Source organism: Hakea prostrata, chromosome 3, assembly GCF_041222555.1.
Source record: "Hakea prostrata isolate BN-2017 chromosome 3, UWA_Hpros_2, whole genome shotgun sequence".
NCBI classification, from domain to species: domain Eukaryota; kingdom Viridiplantae; phylum Streptophyta; class Magnoliopsida; order Proteales; family Proteaceae; genus Hakea; species Hakea prostrata.
Window position 1 is genome coordinate 25789398 of NC_142602.1, and position 17559 is coordinate 25806956.

Below are 17559 nucleotides of genomic sequence, written 5' to 3' on the forward strand. Positions count from 1 at the left end.
GTGTTTTCGGGTGAAGCAACATGACTGGGTGATCAAGGGCAGTGGGGGTTCTTTGGTAGAGGCTGGTCCTTGATTTTGGTTGTCAGTGCATTGCGGCTATGGGTTCGTTGTCTTTAGCTTCCGAGTTTTTTCTGAAGAAACAAATATTTTGGCTAAAGAAACCTATTTTCTTACTTGTGTGATGGTTGGCTTTGGTTGTGAGCTAGTTGATGCCGCACTGTTGTAACTTTTATTGTTTGATCCTGTATTTTTGCAATTTATTTCTAAGGTGAGTAAGCTGTACCTGGCCGAGGTCTGCTATAACCATGATCTTGTAGAAAGTTATTCAAAGTTCTTTTTGGGTCTGCTTGGCATATATAAATATAATAAATTATTGCTTGCCTAGTCTTTGTCTTATTGGTAGGACTACCTCGCATTGCTATATTCAGCTAACCATTTTATACTAATTAGTCTTCTCCTTAGGTGAAAATTGGAGCTGTTTGTCCGCTGGAGTTGAGGGAAACTTGTGAAAAGGGTCTACTTTTGATAACTATTACTATTCCTGAAATGGAGGTAGACCAGTATCTGAACTTTCTGAATGCAGTGATTATATTCTTATGTGTGCATGTATGGTGACCGCCAATCCTTCTTGCTTGAGTAGCCTAGTAGGAGCAATAAATGCACAGGCCTTCCCCCTTCACCATTTCTGCTGCTGAATTTGCACGTTAATGATGTGCATATGAGCTCTTTTCCTTTACTTGCTTCAAATACGTTGGCATGCCTTTACTTGTAACCTTTACATAAATTGTCCATGGTAGTCCATAATCAGCATAAGTGTCAGAATAAAATCTAATGTTCAGATCCATTGCAGATCCAACAGCATAGCCATCAGGTAAGCCCTCTCTAATATCGCTTCTCAGCTGTCAACAACCTAGATTTCCTAGTACTTCTCTGTCTTCACTAGAAAAGACTGATCCAGCGGCAATTAACCTGGACAACTGGTAAATTTCTTAGTCATCTGATGAAGTAGCCCTTCCTGATGTCTACCTTTCCCTAGTGATCTCTGGCCCCCATGGCTGGTTTTGTGATGCCACCACCCAGACCATCCTCTTCCCTCTCATGATCCTGCTCTCCTGATACCAAGGCTCGATATCTCAGTTTCGAGGCAGGTTTTGGCCGGCCTCGAAACCAAGATGGTGGAAAATTTTTGGCCATCTCGGCCAAAGCCTGGTATATTATCCAGGAATCTTCAATGTTTTTATTCCTGTTTTCAGCCATATTTTGATGGGTATTTGAATTGGGTTTTTGCATGCATGCTGTTTGAAGCATAAATAACACAATGGGGGAGGTAAAGAACCAATGAAAAGTACTTATTCACATTCTACCGCTTAGAGACATTTGTACTTTAAATCTTTCATACAATGAAATGGAAGTATTTTTTAAATTTTTTTTTAGCATTAATGTATTATTTATTAATTACATTAATAACTAAATTTAATTAAAATGCGCAAACATCATCATAATAAGACACACCGACAATTACTAACATCCTTGTACTAATACTCCTCTATTTTAAGTATAAAACAGAAATGATTGGTATGTAATTCAATTTTTAAAGAAATTACGGTAAATTTTTAATAATTTTCAAATAAATAAACAACTAACAACATAGGAATAAACTCAACAGTATCACGGGGTTGATTGAGTGATGGTTTCTCACATATATTAGATTCAAATCCATCTATCATGTACAAATATTATTCGTTTTCAAAATACATAATATGGAAATTAATTTTTAAAACCAGAAAATAAAAAATATACTGCCACTTCAAAATTAAAATTAACATTACATATCCATATTTCATAGATCATAAATAAAGCTCCTAAACTAAACATGTATTAGTTTGAAAGGCAAACAAACATGTTTGAAGTCATCAACCATCAATAAAAAATTTGGGATGCATGTGCAATTCCTGACTTCAAGGTGTGTTCAATACTAGCAAGGAAGACGTTTGTTGACAAAGGAGTGTAGTGATGAGAGGGAAATGAGAATCAAGAGGCCAAAAAATCCAAATATTGGCTGAAGTTTTCTAAACCAGAGGGGCAGTGTCGCAATGAGACCTGCAAAACCTGCAAATCTTGTTGAAACTAGTCCCTTTTGTTTATAAAAAGGATCGAGTTGTCCATTTTGGTTAGATGCAGGCAAGATTGTCTATTCCGACCGTGATGAACTGAAATGTGGTATAGAAGTTTCAGTCAGTAGGTTTCATCTTATTTTTTTCTGGAACCAAAATTTTGGCTAGATTTCACTGAAGTTTTGGGGAAACTTGAACCATGTGTAATTATATGAGTACATCATGTAATCATACATTAACGCTCAAACTTCAAGGTCCAAAAATATCTAATATTCCCAGTTCAAATGGTAATCCAATCATCAAATTGTTACTTCTTGAGAGTCGATACTGGAGATCCTATGTGCTAAACATTAAGCATTATGCTGCTAACTCACTAGTCAGTGAGCACTATGCCACTAACTCACTAGTCACTAAGCAGCTTCACCAATACCATCTTCACTACCACCAGCTCCTACTCCACCACCTTCAGCTCCAACAAGATTTGGACAAAAGTTTATGAGATCTCATGAGACCTCAAACTATGGTTATTATGCATCAACTTGAACCATATATTGGCTATTGCCAAATTATAAGTGCAAAAACAAAATACCAATTTGGATAACTACATTGCACTATGATCCTTCAAATTTGTTTATGTAGCCTAAAGTGGGTTTCCATGAGGCCTTTAGTTTAGCCAAGAAATCATTGAAACTTGGCAAATAAGTACCACATTTTGGCAAAATTATGGGATTTGGGTTATTCAGTGTTACTGATGCATCAAAATGGAACAAGATTAAAAACCTCGGTTCTGGAATCCCTCCATCACAAGTGCCACCAACCATCATCCATTTTCAATCTTTCTCCCATTCTGGGCTCACTTATCAAGCTCAATCCTTTCCGGTAGTTACAGTTGGCAAAGAAATCACTGTCAGAGGAGGCGTGGACTAAATGAAAAAGCTGGCTTCTGGTTTCCCTCAAAGCCACTCTGACAACCATTGGTCCCTACTGCTGGTCAAAAGTTCTACGATGGCTACGTGGCAACCACTTTTCTACTTTGCAACCTCCTGCCACCTTTGAGTCTGTAGCTGCTTCCAAGGCGTCACCTTCTCCTTCAATGCTGCCATCATCCATATTTTATGGAGTGAAACCTCAGGAAATCGTCGTCCTCCAGATCTTCCAGAAGATTTGTTACTCCATCTCCTTCTAAATTAGAAGAGCAAGCTTTCTTATGTCTCCTCTTGTTGCATTGATTGCCCAAGGAACAGGCATATTGTGGTCTCTTGGTGTCTTCGTCTTTCTGTTATGCAGGCCTTATCTTCTTTGCCCTGAATCCTAATGGTTGTGGGTTTCTCTAGTTGGATTTTTTGTGCTAGTTTTTCTTTCCTTCTTTAGGTTGCCTGTGTCTCCGTTCTCTTTAGTTATTTATTCTTTATTCACTGGAGAAAAAGCTAATATTTGAAATCCAAAATTTTACAGTATATCCTCTGGCCTTTTCTTTTGAAGATGATTATCCCACGGAGGTATACTACTGCAGCAGCCATTGTAAGATTCTCTTGTATTTTATTTACTATACTTTTATGTTGTCACCTGTAGTTTCAGAGATGAACTATTTGACCCAAAAAGTTGTTGAATTGTTTCTATTCTCATGTCTAAGTTATCCTATTCCTAATCTAGTGCTGCCATTTTAGGTTTGTAGATGCATATCAGAACTATGCAGGCATAGATCTTCAAATTCGATGTTGACTGAATACAGAGCTCGTTCTGACATTCCAAACCCAGAGGTAGGAGCACCAGTTGGTTCATATGATGTATCCTGTTTTTTGCTTGGGGTTTCAGTTCCTACTTAGATATGTGGCCCTTGTAATATCAGGAACTCCTTGCGCGGTTGGTGGTGCTTTTGCATGATCCACTTGGAAGGGAGCAGTTGCCAACTCAGATTTTGACGGTCACCATCTTTAGTTCTTTTTTGTTATATCTATTTTATATCATGCACATGCCAAAATTATGAAACTATGTAACATTGTCAATTCACTGGACTGTCATGCATTTGGTTTATATTTGTTCTGGTGTTGACAATATTTTTCATGCTAGAGTTTCAATCAGGCAAAATTCCCTGTTCAATATTTTCTGTTATAGCTTGGGCAAATTTACTACTATTGCCATAAATTCTATCTTTTTCTGATAGGACCAACATAGCTATTGTCAGTGTCCTTTTTATATTTTTTAAATTTTATTTATTAATAACGCTGTTGATGACTTGGAGAAGCCTGTCAAAGGGAGGTTTTGGTGGAAGGGGGAGATGGAGAAGAAGTGCAGATTGGAAAGGTCTCCCCTCTTGTGGCAAGTTCAGGCTGTATTGCCAACGTGGATGGGACCATGAGGATAATGCTATTTATTTAAACGAATGTACCTTGGCTGGGAAGAATGCTATCGCAGAAAGTTGAGTCAGCGAAGGACTCTGAAGGGATGGCTTTGGCAGAATGGGGAGATGCAGAAGAAAACCAGGTTGGAAAGGAGTCACATCTTGTGGCAATTGCAGCCTGTATTGTCAATGTGGGTGGGGTCCATGGAAATAATGCTAGTTTGTTAAAGGAAAAGAAAAATGCCCAGCATCTGAGAAAGAAGGGAGTTGATATGAATGAACCACGAGATCTAATTCCTCCTGTCATAAAATATGGAACTAATGGTGGAAAGGAGATTGATGGCAACAAGCCACCAGGATAACTGCCAAACCTTTTATATGTTTGTGTATGCTTGAAGGTGAGGAGCTTAAATGCCCTCGAGATACAAAATCACATTATGAGAATGCTGATTGAGAAGAAGATTAAGCTCGCTGGTCCAGTGGCTTAAAAAAAAAATTGATAATGCAGTAGAAGCGTTTGAGAGAGTGAAACCAGGTTGGAAGTTCATCCGCACTGGGACTAAGGAAGTGCCAGTTGGAATCTGTATCGATGGGACCTGGTTTACTTGAATGTGGATGGAATACAGCAAAAGTTCACAACTGACCACTTACTGGTAAGAGTGGTAGGGACTTCAATTGAGCTTATTTGCTCTATAGTCTGTGGAGTAAATTCCATGGAGGGAAGACAGAATGTGTGGAGGGAAGTGCAGGGAGTGATGGGGGCTACAAATGAAACTTGGGAAATAATGGGGGATTATGATGATGTTCCACACCACAGTGAGAAAAGAGGGGGTGATTTTTGGTGGCCACCTGCAGTAGAAGAGTTCAATGTGCGTACTTTTGGTGCACGATTATCAGACCTGAAATGGAGAGAGGAATTATTCACTTGTCTAATAATTAAAATGAGGTGGTGGGATTTGCTCTAAGCTGGAATGGGTCTTTGTGAATAATGAGTGGTTTGGTAAACTTTGGTGTCTGAAGCTGAGTTTCTTGGACCTCGATTTTCTGATCATAATCTGATTGTTTTGAAGATATTTGAAGAGCATATATCTGGCCATAAACCTTTCGAGTTTTTCCTAGCTTAGACAGCCAAAGCTGGATGCCAAGAGGTGGTTGAAAGAGGATGGAGTAAACTGTTTAATAAGAGGCTGAATCCTCTCTTGGGGCTCGCTGCCCAGTTGCAAAATGTTAAAAAGGAGCTGCGAGAGTGGAACAAGAATGAATTTCGGATGTTTACTTGGCAATTAAGGAAGCCAGAAAGGAGCTGAACAAATTCAAGGCCTGATTAGTTATTCTCTTGATGACAGCCTCTTAAGTAGAGAAAGAGAAGAAAATAGCGAGTTCTGGGCAGCATTGCTGGTGGGGGAAAGTTCCTTTGGGAAAAATCCAGTGTGGTACTTATAGCTTGGAGATGGTAATAATGCTTTTTTCCACAAATCAATTAATGGTAGGCAGAATAGAAATCACTTCCGGGAAATAAAAAACCTGGTACAGTTGAGGATCCAAAGGAGATACAAAAGGAGGCCATCGAGGTCTTCAGCAAGCTTTTTGGATGCAAGGAGTTGTTCACCAATTGTATCACTTAAGGGGGGTTGTTGTTGGAAGAATAGATTTAGTAGAAGAACCTATTTCAGAGGAGACAAAAAAAAAATGGTGTTTGAAATGAAAGACTGAAAATGTCCTGGCCTTGATGGATTTGGGGCTAAAGTCTACAAGCATTCATGGGACTTGGTGGGAAGGAGCTTATAGGAGCAGTCTTGTGGTTTTTTGAGCGATCAGTTATGCCTAGTTCCATTAATGCAACTTTTGTTACATTCGTCCCAAAAAGGGGAGAGGTGGGAACATTTGCAGCATACAGGCCTATTGCTTTGTGTAATCAGTTATACAAGACTATCACTGAGATCCTTGCCAATAAGATGGCATAGGTGTTTAGTGGCATTTAATCAAGAATTAGTTTGCTTTCATCAGAGGGAGATTGGTAGTAGACAAATATTCTAGGATGCAATGATTTGTTAGAAGGATAAAACAGAAGGCAGTTTCCCCCTTAGCAGTGTCTTCGGTAGATTTGCTCAAGGCTTATGATTCACTTAGCAGGATGGAACTGCTTGAAGTATTACAGCAGATGCAAGTTTCTAATAAGTTTTCAGGATGGGTGAAAGCTTGCATTGCCTCTTCTATGTTCACCGTCCTTATAAATGGCAGTCCAGCAGGTTATTTTGCCGGAGGTAGCAGTATTAGACAAAGGGATCCACTCGTACCATATCTATTTACTTTGGCAATGGAGCCATGGAGGTTTTCTACGGCATAATGAGATGTTTGGAGGTGAATGGCCAAATAAAGTTGTTGCCCAGACGCAATTCAGTGGGTACATCACATTTAATGTTGGCAGATTACTGGATGATCTTTGTCGTAGTGACTAACAACTTGATCATGGATTGTATGGGGGCCTTATATGAGTTTGCTTCCTACTCTGTTCTGTGTCTCAATAGGGCTAAGTACTATATTACTATAGGGGGCCTTACCTAGAATAGCAAACCACAACTTTTGGAATTAACGGTTTTTTTCTAAAACTAAGTTGCCTAAAGGGGTGGAAAGCCAGATTTCTTTCATACGTAGGGAGGTTGCAGCTGCTGTCCTCAGTGCTGCAAGGGTGCTATGTTTATTGGTCTGGAATTTTTGGGCTGCCTGGAAATGTGATTAAGAAGTTGGGGTCCATCTTCTCAAACTTCATATGGACGACACTCTCTTTAGAAAGGAAGATGCATTTTCTATTATGGGATGCATTGCATGAGCCAAAGGAGGGTTGTGTAAGGATTTGGCTCATTAAAAACTTCCACAAGATAGGTATTTTAAGACAGTTATGGTGGAATTCCTCCAAGAGAGAGAGCATTTGGGTTCATTTTGTTGGGTTTGGGTGTCTTGTATTCTGCGAGTCCATATAATTATAGTTGGGTTGTATTTGTAATTGGATTTGGGTTTTGGATCAATTACTTGCACTGGGTTAAGATTGTAATTATATGGGGTTAGGGTTTTAGGTTTCCCTATAAATAGTTATGTGGGATACCCTATGTGAATAAATCCCTGTAGGGGATTAGGGAACCCATTCCAAGGATAGGGATTGGAGGCAAGCGAAGGGGTAGCACTTTGTGAGGTGTGAGGTTTTTTGGAAATAGTGGAACTTCTTTTCTCTTTGGTAGTCGTAAGTAGGGTTTTGCCGAACCACACTAAATTGTTCGTATGTATCTTGCCTGTGTTCTTCTTCTTTGGTGGTTGTGCATCCGTATCCCCAACACATTTAGCATATCCTAGATATTTTGATTAAGATTCCATGTGGACAGTCAAACCATGTTTAACTGCTCTTGGGTTCAGAGAAAGATTCTGAAGTATAGGGATAAGGCAGAACCACTAATGCAGTGTGTAAGTGGCGATGGTAATGGCACTTTGAAGGTGGATGGATAATTGGCACCCTAAAGGTGTTTTGATTAAAAGATATGGGAACACAATTAGGCTGGATGTGAGATCTCTACCAATGGAGATGCTGGAGAAATTTCTCATTGATGGCAGATGGGAAGCTGCAATGCTAGATCAGCGAATCTGAGAGCTGTTTGGACTTTGGAGAGACCTTCCACTTGGGGAAAAGGATTGATACTACTAAGGCAGAGATGGTGGTTTGGAAGGGGAATGCCATATGAATGTTCATCACAAAATCAGCTTGGGGTGTTTCTCATCAGAAAGCACTGTAAGTTGATTGGTGGAAGGCGGTCTGGTTTGCAGATAATATTTGTAGACACTGAGCTTGGAGATGCCTTGCAACTAGAGATAATTTGAGGAAAAGAAATTTCCCGGTGCATCCAAATTGTTGCTTTTGCTGAGTGGATATTGAAAGCAGACACCATCTTTTCTTTCATTGTCATTTTAGGTATGTGGTGGGGAGAGGTATGTTTAAAATGTTAAAAAATGAAAGAAAGGCACTGACAAAGGTGAATGAAGCTACTGTTTGGATGAGGAACCATGTTGAGGAAAAGGAGAAAATTGGGTTAATTGCAAAGTTGGCATTTTGTGTAATTATTCAGTACTTTTGACAGAGTGAAAATTTCTAGTCTTTAGGGATAAAATCAGTACTAAAGATCAGTTAACAGCAGCCATGCTGTATGACGTGTAGGTAAAATGTGAAGTTCTATGCATTTCTAGTTGGCAGACTGCCTAAGCTATTTATATAGCTGAGAAGTGGAATTTTTAGTTGCTTGGAAACATAGGATTCCTAAGGCCCGTTCCTGGTTTAGGCCACCTGTTGACATGATCTTTTACACTGTGGTGGAGCTTTAATGTATTCAACAACTACTTATTGGGGAGTTTTAAGGAATAATTCAGGCAGTGCACTCATGGCACATGCTGGTAGAGGAAAAGATCGTTCTGTCTTGGCAGTGGAGTTACAAGCCATCCTTAAGAGGGATCCAAATTTGTACTCAAGAAGGGAATTTGGAGGTTTCCATCAGATCTGATTCTAAACTAGCAGAAATTCTTAATGGGTCTGGCCAAGGGCCTTGGAAGTGTCAGGCTACAAAGAGGGGAATATTGCATGAGGCAACTTTGCTAACAAGATAGGAGTTTAGGCATGCGTAGAGAACAGAACCAGCCTACATAATACATGACAAGGGTTCAACAAAGACAGTTGCAAGTGTGGTGGGATTCTTTACAGTTCCCTAAGGAGCCTCGATGACCTAATCAAAAAGGATGTGGATGAACATCTTATTACAGATTGTAATTGGGCATATTTTTCCCTATTTGGGATACTGGTTGGGAGGGAATCCCCTTGTTGTTTGTGTTCTCCTAACCCTTCTTAATTAGGGGCCTAGGAGCATGGTAGAAGATCTCGCTCTCAAGAGCGAGATCTCACCACCTTGAAAAACCGAGTTCTCGACTGAGATGGCGAGCTCTTGGTTGGGATATTGCCATTTTTTTGTGTCAACTCGATGGCACATCTCGGTGCGTTTAGGGTCCCAGTTGGGTTGAAACTTGGTATTTAGCCTATTTAAGGTCTTTTGAACACATTGGTGGCCTTGGATTTGTGAGAAAACAACCCTAAGTATGATTTCTAAGTCTACCCATAGTGTGAAACCGAAATGCTGTAGGATTAGGGAATGCAAGGTTATACAACAAATAATATAGAACCTTTAAGGCATATAAATGAAAAACAAGTGTATCAAATACATCAAATAACTTAAATGTCATCTAAATTCCATCCATATGAGTTTACAATCTCGACTTTCAAAAATAAAATGATAAAATTATACAACCACTAGAAGTTCTATATAAGTCATTAACACATAAGTTCATAAGAAAAGCAGAGAATGATTGATCTTCCTTTGATGTTGTAGATGTGCTAAGAGTAGTTGCAACTGAAAATCTAGTTGAAATCTGCAAAAAATGGGGTGAAAATTGGGAGTTTCAGTGAGATATGGTGAGATATGAGGTGAGATATGGCAAGGTATAGCGAGATATGGCGACATATCCTATTTCATAGAATTCGATCTCTATCTCTTCTTGGTTTATTAAAAAACCGAGACATCTCACGAGATCTCACACCATGCCTAGGAGAATGGCTTCTATATACATCCTTTGTTTAATATGAATCCCACTTAAATAAGGACTCTATTTGATGATGTAGCCTCCATTTATTGTTACAATATTTTTTGGACCTATCTTGGAAATAAAAGAAGAAGAAGCATTTGAGTGCTTCTATTCTTTATATTTTGTGCATGTCTTCTTGAATAGAACAAAGTTACATAAAGCCAGTTTATTGTATTTGGCGGTGGTTTTGCACTAATAAAATATCAATAATTTGTATTATTGTTACTGATTCCTCCATGGTCATCATTCAGATTGAACTGACAAATTTTTTCTTGATTCTTTTGTTCTCTTTCAGGTATTGTGTTACTTGGCACCTCTGTTTCCAACAAATATTGCTTTATTTTGGCAAGATGAGGTATGTGTCTTGATGTAAGAAAATTCCCAGCATCTTATTGGATGATTTTGTGGCTTCTTGTGGGATGGTCCTTGTGGTGAAAGTTTTTTCTTTGGAAATAGATAGCGGGGAGGTTTATTCACAGATTTGATGTAAATGCACATATAACAGGGCACAGCTCAGATCCATTAAAGTGCAACAAACCTGAATAGATGTCTATCATGCCATTCCCCATCTGCTAACATGCATTATAGTTTCCCACCAAAAAAAAGCTAGAAGACACCTATGAACCCAAACTCCGTAGCACCATCTGGGCAAACTCTTCTCTCGTGTTTCGAGTCCCCGTGAACCTGAAGCTGGAGAATAGCGAGCTCGTCAAGTGATAGTCAACCTTAGTGTTGTTAGTTATCTCGTGGAAAATAGGATTACTAGCTATACAATCGCAGCTTGATTATTGCAAATTTAATAGATATCTCCATAGGTGTAATCAACGGTAAACACAACCATTTGTGGTGTGTAATTGTTTCTCATAGAATTATGCTTTATCTACAGCCCCTGGTGCGTTATTTATAGTTTACAATCAGTAGGTAAGACATTGAGATGTTACCATGGAAAATATAGTTCTGGAATCCAGTACAGTCATACCTGATTTTTAATTTCTTTTTTTTCTTTCATGATTGTGTCACATATTTAATCTATCTACATTTTGGAAATATTATTGGTGCTTTTTTTGGTAAGTTCTAGATTCCCAAAATGAAGGCATATGTCAGTGATGCTGAAGACCTAAGGCAGGATCCTTCATGTCAAGAAACTTGGGACAACATGATCATACATGTAAGATCTACTACTTACTGAATTTAACACCACCTAATTCATTGTTCTTTCGGTTATGGATACTTTGACTGATGAGAACTGGTTCTAATAATGTTAGATATTTTCTATGAAGTAATTCTATACATTGCTGTGTTATATTTTTGGCTCATGTTCTTCGTCTTTATAGGGGGTGGGCATGATCTACTGGGTTATGTACCTTTTAATTTATGATTTTCCTTGGTTTATGAATAATTTGATTGACGGAAACTGATTTTGTTTCTGTTAGAATATTTTTATTGAAGCAATTTTATTAGTTATTACATATTATTTTTCACACCACATTCCCTGTCTTGGGAACCAGCCTTGGCGCAATGGTGTGGTTGCTCCATTATGACCAACTGGCTTTGTGTTTGAGTCTGGAAACGCTCTGTGAAAGCAGGGGTAAGGTGCATAGTTTATGATCCCCCTAAGATCCCAAATGGCTGGATTCTTTTTTTGGCTTGCCTTTTTATTTCTCTGACTTAAATATTGGCTGTCCTAGGGAACTTCTTTCTAGGAAATGCTGTGGTTGGCCATGGTTGTAGTTTGGTTTGTTGTTGAGTTTGCATGCTCCTTACATGGCCGGTTTTTCTTCAGATTTTTAGCAATGGTTCTTCCATGTTGCATACTGCGTCCTGAATTTTCTCCAATGGGTAGAGCCTGAACTTTTAAACAATTGGGTCGGACTGGCTTGTTGAATTAAATGTTTCTATGGAAGATATTGATTTTTTTTTCGAGCAACAACTGAAATAGATTTATTAGAAGATAAAACATTAGTCTCTGACTGCCTCAAAGACTGAAATTCACCCAGAAAAATTGAAAAAAATAAGATAAAATGAAAATGATAAAATAATGGATAAATAATGCCCACCTGATTGAGCCTGGGTTGCCCTTTAAACAGTTCAACTTTCGGGGGAGTTCAATTGGCGTTTACACCTGTCATTTAATGGAAAATGCCCACTCAGTGACACTAAACATGACTACTGTGCCAAGCATTCTTGTTTTTGTTTTGAAAATATTAAACATGAAGGGTAAAAGGATATGGAATAGAAATAGGAAACTATCCAGAGCTACCTGCTACAAGATCAGAAGCACTTGCCTTTCTCCAGCCTAGGCCAGTCTGTTATTTTTAAAAGAGGTTGTCTCTCCTTTCCAGTCCCTACACAATTGTACATCATAGCCAATCTCTGATTTTTCCAATTCCACTGACTGCAATCAGTTGAAAATTTCCGAACATGATTTATGACACGTCCAGTTTTTTAAACCAGTTTTCAGGTTTGCACAAGTTCTAGCCATTGTTTGCCTGAAAACAAGAGGTTTCAGAGATGGACATGATATGTTATCTTGTTTCAGTTGCTTAATCCTTAGCTTGTCCAAAAATATCTTCTCTGGATGCATTAACACCTTAAGCCAGTTTGTGTCTGGCTGCTTGTTGTCACTGCTTGATGCTGTACTTAGTTCTATCTTTCTAATGTTCTTTTGTGTTACTCGGGAGCCTGATTGGAAAATGTATTAAGTAGAGAGACCTTGCAGTGCAGGTAGAATTATCTTCTTTTGAGCCATTAATATTTGGTTCTAATCTATTTTGACGACAGTTTCTTGCAGAAACTTTGGATGTCATCAAGGATACTGAGTGGGTGATTTCTTTAGGGAATGCTTTTGCAGAACAATATGAACTTTATATTTCAGATGATGAGCATTCAGCACTACTTCATAGGTACCACTTGGCCAGTGCCTTTACACTTTTTTCCTGATTGAATTTTTCATCACTTTGTGAGCCATTATGAATTAACTCAACTTTTTATTCTAAATGCTTCTAGTCTTTAAGATTTGTGTTTTTTGTTGATTGATGAAATATATCTTGGGTATTTTGACATCTGGATTGGATGACCTATATGGCAGCTTGAGCGTTGGATATTGCAACAAAGATAAGAAAAATATAACCACTGATAGTGAGAAATAAGAGTGAGGAAAACCTGTCTTACGTTCAATGAATACTAAAGCCTAATGGTTGCATCACAATTTGTTACTGATATGCAGGGTTTAGTTACAATATAATTACCCCATTGTAATTATCATGGTGTCACCCAGGTGTCCAGGTGGTTTGGTTCCCTGGCTGGTGCCATCTTGCACACAGTGCATCCACCATCAACAACCAATTACACACCACCACCCCCAAAAAAAAAATGAGGGAAGAAAGGATCAAGATCTTGATCTTGAGGCCCAACTTGCCAACTCAAAAAGAGAGTTAGTTCGATATCTCAAAGAGATCTCTCTGATTTGGTGGAATTTGTTCCCAAACTTGGGCTATTAGAGGTCATATGAGTTAAAACTTGCTGTCCGACATATTTCTACCCTTCTAAGCACCTGGTGATCTCAGATTCATGGAAAAATTAGTGTAAATGTGAGTTCCACTTCTATCCAACTGGAAAAGTCTGTGCTGATGTGAAACCATAAGAGACCTATTGTACATATCATATACTCATAAATTAATGACCAAAGTTCAAAATTCAAACAAGTCTAAAATCAACTCTCTTTTTTTTGGGGTACAAACGCCTTGGGTCACTTTGATGCTGTGACTTCTATGCAATCCACCACATATAATCACTAAGGTTTGAAGTAGCCCTGAACTTTTCAATAGATGTTACTCATAGAAAAAAATTCAAGGGAAACTTAAGTTTCGACTAGGTGAAAATGGGAAACCAGGTGGGAAACCGGTGGGAAACTGGAAAATTTTGAGGAAACTTAGGACTTTTTTTTTTCAAGTTTTGACAAAGAAGTATTGACAGGTTTTAGGGGGTATTTTAGGGTGGGACTCTGCATTTAAGCTAATTAGAGTATAACTAACACATTGGCTGTATTTTGCTAAAAAAATCAATGTAGATATGTCATTTAATGTACATAACATCAATGTAGAGTTGTTCGAGAAGTACACTATAAACTTATCTACTTAAGTACATAACATTCAATATATAATTTCTAACTTCAAAACATCAAATACAAAGTAACTAACAATAAAAGGAAAGTACAACTCAGTGCCAAGAGGAGTGCCTCGGTGGATCTATCCTGTGAGCCAAGTAGTACTATGCCTATAACATCCTCTCCTTTAACCAACGAACATAGACATCCCATGACATTTTATGCCTATGGTTGTCAAGGTAATTGACAACTGTAACTTTATAAGTCTGGTCGTCAACATGCCTAAGATAACCAGTCTAAGGGATCACGAAAGATCTTGCTTTCGAGCGAGATCTCGCTACTATGAAAAATCCAGATCTTGACCATCTCGGTGAGATCTCGGTCGAGATATGCCATTTTTTGGGCGTCAACTCGGTAGCCCATCTTGGTGGGTTTTAGGGTCCCAGTTGGGCTAAAACTTGGTATTTAGCCTATTTAAGGCCTTTTGAATACACTAGTCACTAGTGGCTTTGGATTTGTGAGAAAAAAGCCCTAAGAATGATTTCTAAGTCTACCCATAGTGTGAAACCAAAATGCTGTAGGATTAGAGAATGCAAGGTTGTATAACATGTAATATAAAACCATTAAGGCATATAAATGAAAATCAAGTGTATCAAATACATCAAATAACTTTAATGTCATCAAGATTCCATCCATATGAGTATTATAATCTTGACTTTCGAGAATAGAATGATAAAAGTATACAACCATTAGAAGTTCTATATAAGTTATTAACGCATAATTTCAGAAGACAAGTAGAGGATGATTGAGCTTCCTTTGATGTTGTAGATGTGCCAAGAGTAGTTGCAAGTGATAATTTGGATGAAATCCGCAAAAAAGGGGCAAAAATTGAGAGTTCCAGCAAGATATGGCGAGATCTCGAGCGAGATATCCCATTTCGCAGATCTTGATCTCGTCTCGGTTTATGAAAAAATCAAGATATCTCGTGAGATCTCCCACCATGATTTGGATAGGGAATTCCTGATGGAGGGTGTATTTGGGGAAACATAAAAGAAACAAAAAAATTGAAAATATGGGAAAGCTACGAAACTTGCAGGAAAAATCCCAGGTTTCCACGAAATATCCCATGTTTCTCACAAAATTTGGGAATTTTTTCTCATGAACTAGCTGGTCTAGCTGGGTTGAACTAGGTTTTGATCGAAACTTTGGATTTTTTCCTATCCCCTAGTTTTTCATTTCGAGGTTCCGAAAATGGGAAATTTCAGTGGATATTTCGCAAGTTTCAAGGGAATATTGTTCTATTGATGTTACAGGATTCTGATGAATAAAAATCAACTTTTTTTTTTTTGGGGTGTCTAGAACTCATTTTTGAGAGGAAGAGAATTGGGGCTTGCAAAAGGGGGAAAATAATATATGAAGAACAAGACCTAGAGAATCTAAATTGAAGATGATCCCTGCACTTCTTATCGAATCCAAGCCGCGAGTTGCCAAAATGTACTGTACCCAGTAGAGGACCTATGACCACCACAACAAATGCACGAAGCATTAGAGTCACCAGCAATATCATTGTAATGATCAAGGATAATAAAGAATTCTAAAGCTGGAGCACATTTGGGATACTTCAGGATATGACACTGCCTCCTAGTGGGCCTGCTTAGGATTCTCCCTGGATTGTCTAGTGAGCCAAAAACAAATGAGATATCAGTCCGTGTGATTGTAAGATACATAAGTTTGCCAAATGGTTTCATCCACTGAAGTTTGTCAGAGAATCCACTGTCATCCCCTTGTCTAGGTTTCCTGGGTAGTCAAAGTTCAATGGGCTATTAACTATGAACCGGTTTACAGCCATAGTAAAGCTTCTATAAGAATTGGAACAATTCACGGCATGTTTAAGTTCATAAGTTCATAAGTTCATATTTTTTTTTGTAGATGTCTAGGTATGCTTCTTCAGAAAGTTGATGATAGAGCTTATGTTTGTGACAAAATTAACTGGATGTACAAGCAAGCAAATATTGCAGTGCCTACAAATAGACTTGGTTTAGCAAAAGGCATGGGATTGGTATGTTACTGTTTGACTTTATTGAGGTTGTTTACTCCTTTTTAGGGAGCTAGCCATTTTTTTATTTGAAATATTGAATTCTCTTTCAGGTTGCTGCGTCACACTTGGATACTGTATTGGGAAAACTGAAAGACATTCTTGACAATGTTGGACAAAATTTCCTTCAAAGGTTACAATCATATATATGATGGAAATTAATTTTCGTAATGTTTGGTACAACTATTTCTCTGATCATCTTGTGAATATGTCTTAAATCCTTCATGTGTCCCTTGTTCATTCCTTTGGTTCTAATTTCTGAGCACATCAATTTTTTTCCTTCTTTCTAAAACTTTGTTCTGCACATGGCCCATTGGAAGAAAATCATTGATGAAGACAATTTGGTAAACTTTGGATAAAATAGAGTATGATATAGGAAATAATTTCACAACTACTTGGGTTAAAGACATGGCCCAGAGTCTATGAATGGTTTAAGCTGAGGACAAAGAGATCTTTCATCCATCTCACATCTCAAATTCTCCACAATACCGTTACAAGATATCCCATTACAGGTGAATTTATTTATTTTTTAAAGATGGTGAGATGCTAGTAGGACCCAGTACCTGGTTAGTTCAATTGGTTTGCCAGATGGATTCATCAGTAGAGTTATTTTCAATTGCAAAGATTCAGTAAGAATTATTGGGTCAGCCATATTTTTTAGGCTCTGAACTGTCTAATTTGTCCAACAGATTGATAACATAGTTAATAAACTGAAACAAAATGTTATTAAAAAATGTCAAGTAATGAGTAACTGTCATTCATTTTCTGTTTAAGATTAGACACTGAATCATCAGTTTCTGATTGGAGAACAGCCCTTGCTGCCACCTGTTAGTGTTCCGCCAACAGTGAGGGTTCCTTTCCTTTTTGGAGTATTTCATTATCCATGTAAGAGTTGGACTTAAAGTAGCTCTTCACTGCACTATCATATTATCTTTAATTAAGTCCACATAATTACTTGAAACACTTCTTTTCTCTACTACTTGGTAGATTAACGCCTAGGTACTGCTTGTAATTTCCCTCCTAAATGGCTAAATCCCGTATTATTTTTCTTCATTAAATAAAAATAACTTTATAATTTTTTAGAAATAACAATACAATAATACCAAAACTCTTATGGAGTGATGCATGATTCGTCATTTTCAATTTGAAATGCAAGAAATATGCTTTCAATAATCTTAAAGAATTTTCAGTAATCCAGATATTTCACCTATTCTTAGGAACTATTTATGATGAC

At 38.0% G+C, this 17559-nt stretch overlaps 1 protein-coding gene across 1 annotated transcript in view; it reads left to right on the top strand.

Annotated features, from left to right (window-relative positions):
• The window catches only part of LOC149021890 (ARM repeat superfamily protein), a gene marked incomplete at its 3' end in the record, with an annotated part of 80710 nt that overhangs the window by 48741 nt on the left and 14410 nt on the right, over positions 1 to 17559 (top strand). Inside the window, 9 exon segments of the mRNA XM_089150062.1 lie at positions 463 to 552; positions 3570 to 3635; positions 3782 to 3874; positions 3964 to 4038; positions 10421 to 10480; positions 11204 to 11293; positions 12907 to 13028; positions 16160 to 16289; positions 16379 to 16458. Coding sequence (XP_089006188.1) covers positions 463 to 552; positions 3570 to 3635; positions 3782 to 3874; positions 3964 to 4038; positions 10421 to 10480; positions 11204 to 11293; positions 12907 to 13028; positions 16160 to 16289; positions 16379 to 16458 — 806 coding nt within the window.